Source organism: Notamacropus eugenii, chromosome 3, assembly GCF_028372415.1.
Source record: "Notamacropus eugenii isolate mMacEug1 chromosome 3, mMacEug1.pri_v2, whole genome shotgun sequence".
Taxonomy (NCBI): Eukaryota; Metazoa; Chordata; class Mammalia; order Diprotodontia; family Macropodidae; genus Notamacropus; species Notamacropus eugenii.
Window position 1 is genome coordinate 136,612,688 of NC_092874.1, and position 14,203 is coordinate 136,626,890.

Consider the following 14,203-nt stretch of genomic DNA (forward strand, 5'->3'; position numbering starts at 1 on the left):
ATGTTTACTTCATGAAGGTAGTTGAAATGTGGGTGAATTTTGCATGAGCATCTATAGAAATCAATAACCATTCACTTAGTGGCTGCAAATTTATACACCAAATATTTTCTAAGTATTGGGAAATTGGATATAATACCAATCCCCTTCTATTTGAAAAGTAACAGCTCCAAAATAATCTACTGTATCTATATCTGTGTATACGTTTCTCCCATTTTCTGTGTTATTTTCAATCACAAAAATTTCTTTTGATAAACAATACTTACACTAATAAAATTACTCAACACAGTTTTTGAGTTTTATAAAGTTTATTATGGACAGCATATTTGCCTTGACTCACATTTAAAATAATCTACCTCATTTCCATAAAATATGGTACTTAACAAAATACTCCAATATGCTATATTTTGGAAGTAATTAATGCTGTTAGAAACAGGAATTGTGCTTATTCCATTTGTTAATTCGGTTTCGTTAGTCAGTGGGTCCAAATGTAATTCTATTGCAAATCTCTACTGTGGAGATTAGTAAAAAAGAAAAATTCCAAATAACTATCTGAAAGAATAGAAAAGCATCATGATTTATAGTAATAAGTTAAATAGTGAGACAAATATGGATATATTTATTTGTTTCCAACTAGATTATTTAGTATTTCCAAACAAATTTCAGAGGCATTTTCAGTTGTGATTATAAAGTGAAAAGACTTAAAAATATGTAAGAATATTTATGTGTATGCATATTGACTTCGAATCAGTCACATATACCAGTAATGTTGCCATTGTCCAACATATTTTTATATTTCTTCTGAATCAGAAATCACAAATGTAGAACTGGAAGAGATTTTAGAGGTCACTGAGTCCAATTCCCATATTTTACAGATATGGAAACAGAGGCTAAATTAGGTTAAGTGACTTGCCTGAGATCAACCTGACCATCACTTATGATCTGAATTTGAACTCATTTTCATGATTTCAATTCAATTCTTCCTCATTGCAGGACCAAGGCTCTATCTGTTATACAGCCTATCTAGAATTGTCTTAAAAGTAACTTTAATAACCACTTAATAAATGCAGTGTTTCCTCTTTATAATTATCATTTGTTTTTAACCCCAAATAGTACTAGCCAGCTGTATTTAGTAAGTATGGTTCCAGACTATTCTGATTGCCTGCAAAAGCCAAAATGACCCTCAAAGGATAAAGATTTTTGTCACTATTGGTTGTATTATTAAAAATTTTATCTATCTGTGTTCCTTTAGTTCCTCCAATATGGAAACACCCTATTGACTAATACAGATCAGCAACCATCCTGCAACTTAAAAGTCTTAAGAGAGTTTCTCAAGAAGCAGAGGTTACATCACTTGCCTAAAATCACACATCCAGATATCTGTCATAGGCAAGACTTGAACTTAGGTCTTTCTGACTTTAAGGCCAGCTCTCTATCACATTATGTTGTCTTACCTTAAAAAAGAACAAGAAAAACACAAGGTATTCCAGAAGTCTTACTGAAGTTCTAAGCCATTAAAGCTGTAAACTTCAATAAAATTTCTGGAACACCCTATAGAGCCTTAAAATGAGAAGAGTCAAGGCTACTGTCCTAAAGAAGAGACCACATACTGTAGTGACCTCCTCACATAGGCTCTGGTTTTTTTTGTTTTTAATGAGAAAATCAGTCACATGATTTTAGTGACACATGCCTCCAGTATGCCTGTCATTTCGGAATGAAAGTATTTCCCCTTCAAACTTTAGCATTAAAGTTGAGCTACCTAGTTCCCAAGTGATATGGGGGAAGGGCAGAAACATCTACTGTGTGCCAGACTCTATGCTAAGCACTTCACAAAAATTATATCCTTGCAACAACCCTGCAAGGTAGATGCTGTTATTATCCCCATTTTATAGTTGAGGAAACTGAGGCAGAGTTTCCTGTCCAAAATCATATAACTAGTATGTGTCAGAGGCTAGATTTGAACTCAGGTCTTCCTGACTCCAGACCTAGCACTCTATTTACTGTGCCACCAAATGGGTCCTTATTCCACTTTGCATTACATATCACAAAAAACTCATTGTTCTCACTTGCCTATCTGCATGTGAAGCTCAGCAGCACATAGCTCAGTAGACAATCCATGCAACCCTCATGCATTACTGTATATATGTATCACTCTGGTCAAAGAAGAAATTCAGCAATAGCTAAGTGCAGTAGAAATTACATTTTTATGATAAATTTTCAGCAAAACAAAAAGTATGTCAAACAGCACCATAATTACTTAAAGGAAAAATGAATAGGGAATAGGAATGTCAAAAAAAGTTTAATGTCTGAACACAAGCAAGAAAGCTCTTTTTTTTAGTAATTATTAGAATGCAAGAGTATCCTTTGGGCATAGATTACTTTAAATATTATATTATGACTTATAATAAGTAGGGTTTATTGCGATCTGCATATAAGCATTATTCATAAAACATATTTCAGACTCTTTTTTTCCTACATTGTCCAATAAGAACGCATTTTATACCAAACTTTTACATTAAATTCTTAAAGAAAAATATATGCTTTATATAATCATTTCAGTGCAATCTTCCTCATCTAAATTTCTTTCTTTTTTTGTGATTCACATATGGATGACTCCATTCAGGTTAATAACTCTATAAGATTACAAATAACAATCAAAGTGCTTTATGGAAAATTCATAGAGCAACATTTACATTAAGTACAAAATATACAATAAAATAGAACCTCTTCTTAAATAGGGCAGCAGATTAAAGAATAATCGCCCGAATCAGGTAACAATGTAAGAGATGTCATTACAGTATCATATGACAGCTTAAAGAGGAATTCGACGTCATCTAATGCAATTCTCCTTTTTAGATGAGGAAGCGAGGTCTCAGAGAGACTTAGTGTCGTGCCCAAAGTTACTTGGGTAACAAATGGCCAAGGCAACTTTGAACACAGGTCTACTGGAAGTGCATATTCCGCTCCACCACACCGTGCTCCCTCTCATCCTTTTTATGAATCTATTTTTCACATTTCCATGTTTTCATATTATCGTAGTATACATCACTCCCTGCTTGAGCTTCTGTAGTTTCTACCTTATAATAGTTATAGTGTCTCTCTCTGATTGCCATAACTTTTTGAGAATTATACACTTAAATATTTCAACTATATTACTCATGGTTCAAATTAATGATTGCCACAAAATGTAAACTTCTGTCTTAAGACAAAATTGTATTCCATTAAAAGTAGATGTTTCCAATTATTTGTATAACTGTGGCAAAATATGCTGGATACAAAGTACATGGCTAATAAATTGTGAAACCATTACCCAGGAAGAAATTAATTTCAATTTTTAAAGTCCCAAATACATTTGTTCCCCTTTAAAAATAAACAAACAATCATCTTAAATAGAACAGTTTGGAAATGAACAGTAGTGTTTCCATGTTACAACAACCTAAAATATTGCAGTATATCAGGTTTCCAGCAGCAGGGTCCATACCATTCACTCTGGACTTAGTCTCAGGCTGATTGAAGAGAAAATGAGTCCCATGCTTTTACACACGGGAGCAATGAGAACATCTGTAATGCTCTTCCATACTGTCTGCACTGATGGCAGGACCATTAAACAGGTCTTTATAAAAGGCACCACAAACCTAGAAAGTAAGCAAATAGTTTTAAGATATATTGATGCGAAATAGGTTACCAAATACATCCACGGATACCTTCACAAAACAGAACAGATAAGAATTCATGTTAATCTGCACTGTAGGCTTAAACAAAAGTGATGTTTGTCCCTTTCATAGTTATATCTATATCCATATCTATATCTATATCTATACCAATATGTGTACTAGCATCAAAATACCCACAAAGCATGTTAGCTTTTAAATACTGTACTTTTTAAGTAATAAGAATATCTGCTAATTATACTCTAGAACCTAAGTGGAGGAAGACTGCATATTTTCTAGATTATATCATACAACTGAATGGGTAGCCTGTTGAGTTGTTCTATCTATACAGGTATTTCTATTTTGAACAGAAGCTGGATAGACAATGAGCTGGCTCCAGGAGAAAGTAGTGGGAGGAAATTAGGATGTATAACATTTGGGAAATGGTGTAGTTCTTTAAATGATCCTAAACTGTTTGCTACCACAAGAGCCCACTCTCTTAACACCAATATGCCTCTGGTGTTGCCATATGGTCCTGAATCATAGAATGCCATGATCTTAGAAGCATCAAAAGTATGAATTACTTAAAGGCCAATGGAAAGCTAGTTGATGGGAATCATAAAAGAGATGTGTGATGAAAAAAGGAAATAGGCTGGTCATTTAAGAAGAATAAGAGGCAACAGAGAGACCACTCAGGTGGCATCTTGGTGCCCCTGAGATTGTAAGACTTGAGAAGCAAGGCTTCCAATGCATTGGGTAGGTATTCTATGAAGGATTTATGGGGAAAAAAAAACATAAGATGGGAAAGCATAAAGAGATATTGATCTATACTGTGAAGAGTAAAAGAACCAAAATCTATGAACTCATGGATGTATCTAGGTATACTGAGTGTCCTAACTTCAGTGCTAACTTAAAGAAATAATGTAAGAAAATTTCCCTCTGGTTTATGGAGGTACCTTCCAAAGTAGCTAAATACACCTATGATTTTAACCATCTACATTTTTTAACTGGCAATTCTGTTTAGCTTTTTTAACACAAGGCAACACAAATGTTCACTAAAAATTTTAAATGTAAAAGTTCAAATATCAAACTCTATAAAGTATTTTTATTAATGACCTTCCATTGGGCTCCATGATAATAATGAATCAAGGTTGATTGTGAAAAATGTTATGTTACCGCTTAATGATGTAGTTTATTGCTCCCTGTCCCCAGAAAATGTCATCTTCCAACTACCTTGCAAATATGACCATATACATGCTTGATATAACACAATTAGTAGTGGCAGGTGCTAATTCAATTCCTCAACACTTGTCTTATATGTCTATAAATCATAATCAGTGAAACCAGCAGAACTTAAAAAAGATTCATTTCCTAAAACTCTCTTAACAAGCTGTGATATAGAACTGTAATGGAATACTATTGTGTTATGAGAAATTTTTCAGGGGATGGGTTCAGAAAAACTTAGGAAGATTCATTTGAACTGATGCAAAGTGAGTTGAGCACAACTAGGTAAACATTACATACTGTGATAGCAATACTGTAATATTGTTAAAAGACTGTTAAAAGACAACTACGCAGATCAGAACAATGAACCACAACAATTCCAAAGAACATATGAAGAAAAATGTCCTCCACTTCCAAGAGAGACCTGATGAACTCTGAGTTCAGATTGAAGCATATTTTTTCCACTTTCTTTATTTTTCCTGATTTTTTTCTCCAACGTGGATAATATGGAAATCTATTTTGCATGACTTCACATTGTAATGGGTGTCCTACTGCTTGCCTTCTCAATGCATGAGGGAGGTGCTGGAGGGAAGGAGAGAATTTGAAACTCAAAATAAAACAATGATGTAAAAAAAATAAAATTCTCTCTGTCTTTCTGAAACCAGAAGACAAACCACATACAATATACTTTGCAATGTGTTACATTTTGCTGATACTTGATAAACCCTAACGGAACAGGGAATATATCATAATAAAGTATATGAATATTTTTCCCTAGATAAACGTGAAATGTTTTTATTCCTTATTTAAGTACATGTAGAGAACAGAAAAAGGAAAAGCAAATTGGAACAACACTAATGGAGCTACAGTAAGTAAAATCCAGCAAGGTGCCTTACAATTATTAAGTGCTTAATTGAATTGAATGTATTCTCTTGACATTAGGTATTGCTCCATTTTGCATATGTAATAACAACAATGATAATTATTATTATACTGACCTACCTTGAAGAGGTGTATAAAGCAATCATTTCAAATAGCTCCAAATATTAATCCCTAAATATGCCTTAAGCATTAACAGAAATGTTAAGCATTATTGAAGTATTGAATTACTATTAACCTGAAAAACTAGGTTATGCTTTAACCAATCTTATTATGTGCTATTTATCTTTTTTTGTATGATTGCAATTACTTATTTTTCCAAATTTGGATTACTTTTAAAATAAGCTCTTAATTAACTTTCATTTTGCTCCCTTGAGTACATAGGTATTTCTGAACACCTTGTTGTGTTGTCATATGCACAGTGGCTAGTGCCCATGGGCTATAGTGCTAACTCTAAATGTGCTAATACTAAATGCAAGATTTATTCCATTGCACAGGAGAGGGAGGTTGGTCTTTAGCTAGTTCTATATAGCATAAAATACATGGAAAACTGATGGTTTTCCAAAGAACTTCTGTATTTTATTTTCTGATATGAGCCATTCAGTTTGCCTGTCTATACAACCCAAATTCAACTTGCAATCTACCAAAGTGGTAAACACTTAAAGCAATTACACGGACAATTAATTACAGGGTAATGTCAGTATGAATAAAGGACTTGATGTTGGGAACTCTTGAGTTCTGATCCCAGTATATTATTCATTTACTGTGTGGCCCTGGGCAATGGGAATGAATGGGGAAAACAACATAGACCTGGCTATCATGGATAGCATTTATTAAGCACCAGAAAAATGCCATTTTCATCATTTGCAAAAATTAGGGCTATTTCTCAATTGAATGCTATCTTCTGCTGGAGGTCTTACCTAGTTCCTCAAGATTCTAGACCCCCCCTCTTTAAAGGTCACCTTCTGTCTACTTTGTACTATTTTTTACATTACTATTTCCATGCTGTCTCTCCACTAGAATGCAGGCTTTTTGTGGGTAGGGATTTTTTTTGTATATCCAATACAGTGACAAGCACAATGCTAGTTGATTTGATTAGTCATTCAAGAAATATTTGTTGATTTCTAAATCAATCAGTAGTGAAAAATTATATATAACAACTTCCAACTGGTAGCCTATAAGACAGATCAATCAGTATCACAATTAAATTGGAAAATATGAGCTTCCTTGTTGTCTGGGGACCTACCTCTGCCCATATAGCATGTATCTCTTCACCAAACTACATGGGAGTTAAGGTCACACAATAAATTTTAACTTTCTAATTCATCAATATAGCATATACTCTATCTGAGGGCATTTGTTTATGGGGTGTACGTATACTGTTTTATTTTGGGAAAGCAAGTATTTTCTGATTTTGAATGTCACAGTTTCAATCTTTCCCAAATCTTAAAGTAAATTTAACACTTAACCTCCCAAATGGTTTCCCTCCAAGTGACCAAATCACCTAGAGCTCACTAAAAGCTCTGTTCAAGCTCATGAATTTTGGCAGCTATTTTCGCCAAACAAGTACTATACTTAGAATGTTTAATGTGTTCTTGTCTAGACATGAAGATGATGTTGCTGTATAACTATTAGTAAGTATGGATTTGAGCTGACCAAAAAGAGTGGTGAATTTTCAATAATTTAGCCATTTTCTGTGAAATTTTAGTTTCCTTATGTCCAATGACACACACTTGCAAGGTGGATTGCCTGAGTCCATTCTGTGCTATATCATCAAGAAAAGCTAACTGGCCTAGTGCTTTTGATCTTGGCCTCATAGGTACAATTTTAACATGTAAAAAGAAAATACACACATACACATTAGTTAGTTGTGCCTTGACTCTAGGTTACCATCCCATCCCTACCATTCTCTTGGTAAACTGATTGAAATGTATCTATCTTAATTTCTTTTCCCAAGGTCTTCCTTTAGTCTAGCTTCAGATACTGTAGAACAGATAGGCATTGTGTGATGGTAATGTAAGTCATTAATAATGAAGCCATTTTTTCTAAGTGTGAACTAACCTTTAAACAATTTTTTTTGAAATTACTCCCATTACTTTCAATCACAGCTGCCTGATGACAGATGTGTGGCACCATTAAATATTAATGCCTCCTATGCACATAATTTTTTAAAAAAACAGTTATTTAAATAATACATATTACAGGGCTAAAAACTGGCAGGATGACTCATGAATGAAACAATATCCCTTTTGCAGGCTAGCCAGGTGTAGAGAAGCATCATTTAGTTAATTATATTTTTATTTACATCTTTCTATCATTTAACTTAGTTCATCTCTATCACAAAAGCTTTTTACAAAGCTTCTCCTCATTTTATATATAACTTTTGAAATTTATATTTGCAAAATGCTCCATAAAGTAATATGTCACAATAGATAATTTTATTTATTTGTAATTTTATTATTATGGTGTCATATAGTATATAGTATTATAGTAATTTTATTTATTATTCACATTTTATAGCAGGGAATAACTGACAAAGAGGTTAAAGGGGTAGAATAAAATTGTATCCCAATTACAGAAATAATTCTTATTCTGTATTGACTTTGGTGAATCTGTTTCTGTCTTTCTATATTATTTTAACTGAGCAAATCAATTTGTGAGCTAACATCAGACTTTCCAAAAAGTTTCCACCAGGTATGTCTTTTCTTGATAACCAGGAAAATTCATGTTTTTCTGAATCTAGTCCTTCATACAAGACTAGTTTTTCATCTCCATAGCTACTTTGGAGTCCTGCAAAGTTAAATTCCCTAAAAAAGAACCCTAGTGAGCCAACTGAATCAGTGTTCTTTACAGACCATTAAAATTCAAATTATGAAGGAAAGAGAAGGAAAGAGATAGGCTGACCTTGTGTCTACTTGTAATACTTCAGAAACTGCTTATGAACCCTGAACACACTGTAGAAGGTAGCAGTACTATGTAACTTGACAAAGAACACAGAGAAAGTCTTAAAAAATTCTCTATTCATGGCATTAATATCTTATAAGGGTGTTTGGAAATTCTGTTGCTATTGAGGCAAACACAGTATTATAAATATCCATAGAACCTCAACCTGAAAGGCCAAGCTTCAGTTTCCATTTGAAGTGTTCTATTTCTTAGTGATGCTAACAACTTTTATCATCACACAAAGATGCAGAGAGGTGGGTTCTAACATGTTAAACATTCATCACCTGTTTTGCTAAAAGAGTGAAAAACAAACATGGTGGCACATATATTTAAAAAGAAAAGTGTAAAGGAGCAACTGTTCTCTGATGAGATCATACTTAGTAGTTAAACATGTTGATGAGACCAGACCACCTCAGATGGAAGGGCTCCTGCTTAGGGTACATTTTCTTGCTGCCAGTTTTAGACTATCAATCATTCCTAACCTCACAGGGTTGACCTGAAAAAAAAAAAAACCTTAGTACATCTGCCCTTTTCTGATAATGTTTGAAATATATAGATGGATTCTTTCAGAATTATTATTTTCTCTCAGCACAAAGTAGATACTTAGAACTATTTTTCTTCTAGGTAAAATGCATTTCCCGCTCTTGCTGGTGAGTTTCTTTTAAAGGAGATTTTTAAAAAAACCTGATTTCGTGACACAGAAATAATCGGAATGTGAATAAGGGTATCCCCTCACTCTACTCATGTTCAATGGGTCACTATGTTCTTCTCTCTTTTACCCAGTCTTTTTTTCCCTTTGTTGCATTATAGCTGAAAAGTACTGAGGGTGGGATGGAGAGGAGAGACTTTCATTTTGCCGGAGCTTGAGTCCTTTATTGTCATGATGTATAGGTTCCTCCTCTGACAGTTTCTCTTTTTTACTGTGACCGTTCACTCCTTACCACAGTTATGCCAGAAAGCAGGTTCAGACATCTGGGTATATTCCTGTCACCAGAGTCTGTCTAGAGCTAATGTTTGAGGGGTAGGATGGGGTGGTGAGTGAGAAAAAGAGGGTGATGATAGGAGAGTCAGGCCTAGAACCCTTTCTACAAGTTCCGACATGGCTCTGTAAATTTGCCCAACAGAGGCATGTGGCAGGAAGCACGGCCTCTGCCCATGCCACCCCCAGCCCCCACCCAAAGGGCGCCGTCACACCCCCTTTCTAGGTCAGTACTAGGACTACAAATCCCATCACATTCTAAGATCCTGCCTCAGAATCCTAGTCTACAGTGTTCTTTTTAAACTACCAATTCCCACTTTGAAGAGTAAAAATATGTTGTTCTTTACTCTGGATCCAAGTGTATTTGTGTGTGTGTGGGGGGGGGGGGGGCGGGGGGCGGGGAGCAGGTGGGGAAAGGGAAACCTGTCCTAAGGTTTCAGCAAACAGCGGCACCGGCGCGGAAAGGGTTCTCACCAGATGTGCAGGCAGCTGAGAGTGGCAAAGAAAATTCCTGCCACAAAGGCCAAGGGGATGGCCAGGAGCACAGTTAGGACCTTGTAGATCAGGTACTTGCTGATTTCAAAGAGAGCGTGGCTGCAGATCCAGACTTTATCGAAACTGTGGGCGGACTCGGGCTCCGCGATGACATCCTCAAAGCCCAGCTGGGGAAACAAGAGCCCCCCTTGTCAGACCCTTAGGAGCTCCTCGCTGGGGCTCGCGGGGATGGGGCTGGGGGCGGGAGATCATAACGGAGCCCCCATCTTAGGATCGGAGTTGGGGTTTGGCTACAAAAGTTACCCCCAAGCCTGTTCTTCCTCTTTTTGAATTGGAGGCCGGGTAACCAGGAGTGAGCGTCTGTGCCTGGGCCAGGGACCACTCGTCCCGCTGGACATTCCCAGGCTCTTGCCCCTCCCCGGACTCCGCTGAGACCTTTGGCAGCTCCCTCGGGAGCCCTCGTTTTCTCTCTCTCCCTCCCTCGGGGTACCCTCCCTCTCCCTCCATCCCCTGCCGCCGAGCCCCCCAGCCCCGCCACCGCTTGCTACCTTCAGGTGCGTGTTGAGACCCCGCGGATCGCGATCCTGGACGGACTTCACTCCCTGCTCCGGCCCCGGGTAGTCCGGCCCGCTGTGGCGGCTGTAGGAATCTTCGTCCATGTAGATCTGGGCGTCCGCCTTCTCGGTCTCCAGCCCCATCGCTGCCCTCCCTGGCCGGGGTGCCGCGGCTCCGGGGCGCTGCGGGTCTCCGAGCTGCGGCCCCAGCCTGCCCGTATCCTGCCCCTGCCTCTCTGCAGCCTGCCTGGTCCCGGGCGGGCGGAGGCCGCCTTCCCCCTCCTGGCTTCCCGCTGGGCCGTCCCGGAGCCCCGCCCTGCACCCGGGTCAGTCACAGGAGGAGGGACAGAGACAGAGGGAGAGAGGGAGAAAGGCCCCAGGTCCTCCGGTGCCCTCGCGGATGCCCCTCCCTGCCTCCAGGACCGCCCGCCCCGGCTCCTGGTGGGGGTTGCTTTTTTTTTTTTTTTCAGGCCGGGGAGGGAAGGGGACCATCCCTTTGGGTCAAGTGCAGAGCTTTTCAGAGGAAGCCAAATGACTCTTCACACCCCCCACCTTTCACAGGCATCTTGAATCCACCCACCCCCGGAGTCCCTCTGAACTTTGAGGGTCTTCCATAGAAAAACTCTCAGGCGCCAATAACTTGGGTGAAATCTGGTGACAGGTAGAAAGTCACAGGTATTCAAAGACATCCAGGCCTGGCCTATGGGACAGCAGTGCCCACAGGTCTTAAGGCTCTGTAAGTGGGTGTGGTTCCTGCCCCAGGGAGCCCCAATAGGTAGCTCCTTTTGCAGAAGGATAGTGGTAGTAGGCACTTCTCAGTGCCTCACGACTTCTATTTCTTAATATATATTTAAAAATTCCTCCCTCTCCTGTTCTGATCCCTTGAATGTTTCATCCCTCACTAAGATGCAACCAAATTTGGAACAACCTTAGATGGATCGCTTAAATAAAACTATTTGCAGAGTCATAGTACATGAGACAGACTTTGCCTGTAGATGATTTATTCTGGGAAAGGTAGACAATTCTTCTTCCATGGTTCCTATTCTTTCTAGTTCCAAGGAATCTTCCTAGACTAACTCCGAAAATTCAACCTAATGTAACAAGCATTTATTTAGCTCTGCCTATGCTCCAGGCTCGGTACAAAGCCCATGGCGACACAAAGTCACAACCAGACTGGCAGGAGGCAAATAACTGAAATGGAATGTGAAGCTTTTTCTCTAAATCGCTTTGTTGGAAATTGGGTAAGTGGAACTTAATTAATGGGATGGAATGATGACTAATATACTTACTTTGGTTCATTTATTATTGCATTAGGATTTCACACCTTGCAGAAAATCCTCAAATTTTAGGCACAATGGAAATTGTGGAGAAAGATTTGTACTGAGTCTGAAGCTTCATTAACCTCACACTTCTTGAATATTTCAAGGATCCATGATTGCCTCGGTGATTTCCCCTTCATGTTTGTAGCAGGAGGCTTCATGAGCTGCCATGATCAATGCCTTAGCAGGGGGTTTAATGAACTACTGTAGCTAAAAAATCTTCAGAGACTCTTGGTCAGCCCAAAGATGTTGAACCTCCCTGAACTTGGCTAAAATGAATCTAAGAAAACCTATGTGAAAACTACATTGCTGGACCTATACTTGAAGCCCTTCTGCTTGGATAGAACCTGCAAGAATTGGCACCCTATTGACATCACCCAATGCCATCCTCACACCAGAATAAGGTATAGGTTGATCAAAAGAAGTTCCCTGACCAACTTGATGGGTTTACAGGATTGCATATCTTTGACTAGGACTTTGATGACATTTCCCAATGAAGGTTCTAGACATGCACAGTGACCCATTTTGTGTGTGTGTTTTTTTCCTTTTTCCCCAATACAGATGAAAGACAGAGATGTGCAAGTGAATTTTGGTTACTGGAGAGCACCTGTGCAATGGCACAGCATTATTGGAAAAGACCAGCCATCCTCCCATCCCTTCAGATGGTAGGCTCTTAGACGAAGAGCTTACAGTGTCTGGAGCCACTAATGAAGTATTGAGAGATCCTGAGCCAAGTTCCTGAACTCTGAGTAATGAAACCTATTCCTGCACAGGCAGTAGCAAGGGCACAAATATTTTCACACATGACTGCTATGAAGAGGGGAAACATATGGCTGTACTTCTGAAACTTTGACTTTATGAATAAATGGTGTGAAGTAGTAGATAGAATGATAGACTTGGAGACAGGAAAATCTGGATTCAGATTCTTCTGCCTTTGAAACTTACTAGTACTGTGAACATAGTCCTGAGTCATAGTTTCCTTTAAAATGAAGGGGCTGGACTAAATGGTTTCTAATGTTGCTTCCAGTTCTTAGTTTATGATCCCATGATACTCTCAGTGTTGAAAGTTCTGTAATCCAAACTTCTTGGGTAGAGGAGGGAGGATTTTCTGGGTAATGCAATCCCAGAATCCAACTAGAAAGAGGAGGGACTTCTGAATAACATCAACCTTGGGTTTTCTCTAAAGGGAGCTAGCCTTCTATAGAGAGGAGTTGTTCTGGGGGAGTCCCAACCTCTTGGACAGACAAAAGGACTGTACATAGGCTCCTGAAACTTGAAGAGTATCAGGGAATTTTAAGCAATGGTATGGGAGAAATTTATACTTTTATCTCTACTAATACTGTCAATTATTTGAACAGCATATATTCAATTAAAAAAATTCCATCTCTAGTGATAATAAAACCAAGTTCGTATTCTTTCCAAGGGAGTCCGCGATTTCCTCAGTGCCATAAGGAATGCTATATGGGATTCCAGAAGTGAAAATTGGTGGGAGTGGCACAGGAAGGGGTGGAAGAGTGTTGTCTTATGAGCAGTCCCAAATACATTTCTCTTCCAAGGAGAGTCCAAATCATAGAATACTGCTATAAGTAAAGAGATTTCTAAGACTTTAGGGAAAGGTGGACCTCACCACAAAGCAAGAATTCCATTTGTTTATGTTTTAAATTTTCTTTTGGGGGAGACTAAAGGCTGTCCTGTACCTGATCATTTGTATTGTTACTTTGAGTGTTTTTATGGTATTGACCCTTTTATCCATCTCAGCAAAAGCTGCTGTGTACCCCATATTTGCTTTGTTACCTTGAGTGCTTATATCCACATTTGTAAAGCTCTAGACAGACACTGTATTGTAACTATATTCAAAGATTTTCCATAGGCAACTCTGTTAGATGCAGGAAAAGTCAAAGAGTTATGATTTTGGAGAACTGGATTAGTATAAACTTAGAGTCTGGGGTGTTGGTCCCCAGATTATAGATTTATCACAAGAAGACTTTAATTGAAGAGCCTCATTAGGCAAAAATAAAACAAATCTCAAAACTGCTGTGCCAGTTTCTCAGGCACTTCAGAATAGGTGATGGGTGTGATGCGTTGCAAAATGCAGTGGAACCTGATTTGAATCTAGTCTATCACTTACTAGATGTATATCCTCAGGAAAGTCACTTAGCTTCT

At 38.2% G+C, this 14,203-nt stretch overlaps 1 protein-coding gene and 1 long non-coding RNA gene across 2 annotated transcripts; one reads left to right on the forward strand and one right to left on the reverse strand.

The window, feature by feature from the left end:
- Positions 1 to 286: 286 nt before the first annotated feature.
- CAV2 (caveolin 2) lies at positions 287 to 11,147 on the reverse strand. Its single transcript, XM_072652970.1, has 3 exons — positions 10,716 to 11,147; positions 10,147 to 10,334; positions 287 to 3,632 (listed from the first exon to the last, which is right to left on the reverse strand). Exons 1-3 carry the CDS (start codon positions 10,863 to 10,865, stop codon positions 3,482 to 3,484), a joined length of 489 nt encoding a protein of 162 aa, XP_072509071.1. The 5' UTR covers positions 10,866 to 11,147; the 3' UTR covers positions 287 to 3,481.
- An 825-nt stretch (positions 11,148 to 11,972) lies between these two features.
- Positions 11,973 to 13,457, forward strand: LOC140533345 (uncharacterized). Its single transcript, XR_011976882.1, has 2 exons — positions 11,973 to 12,444; positions 12,602 to 13,457. It is a non-coding gene; the product is annotated as an uncharacterized lncRNA (long non-coding RNA).
- The last annotated feature ends 746 nt before the right edge of the window (positions 13,458 to 14,203 follow it).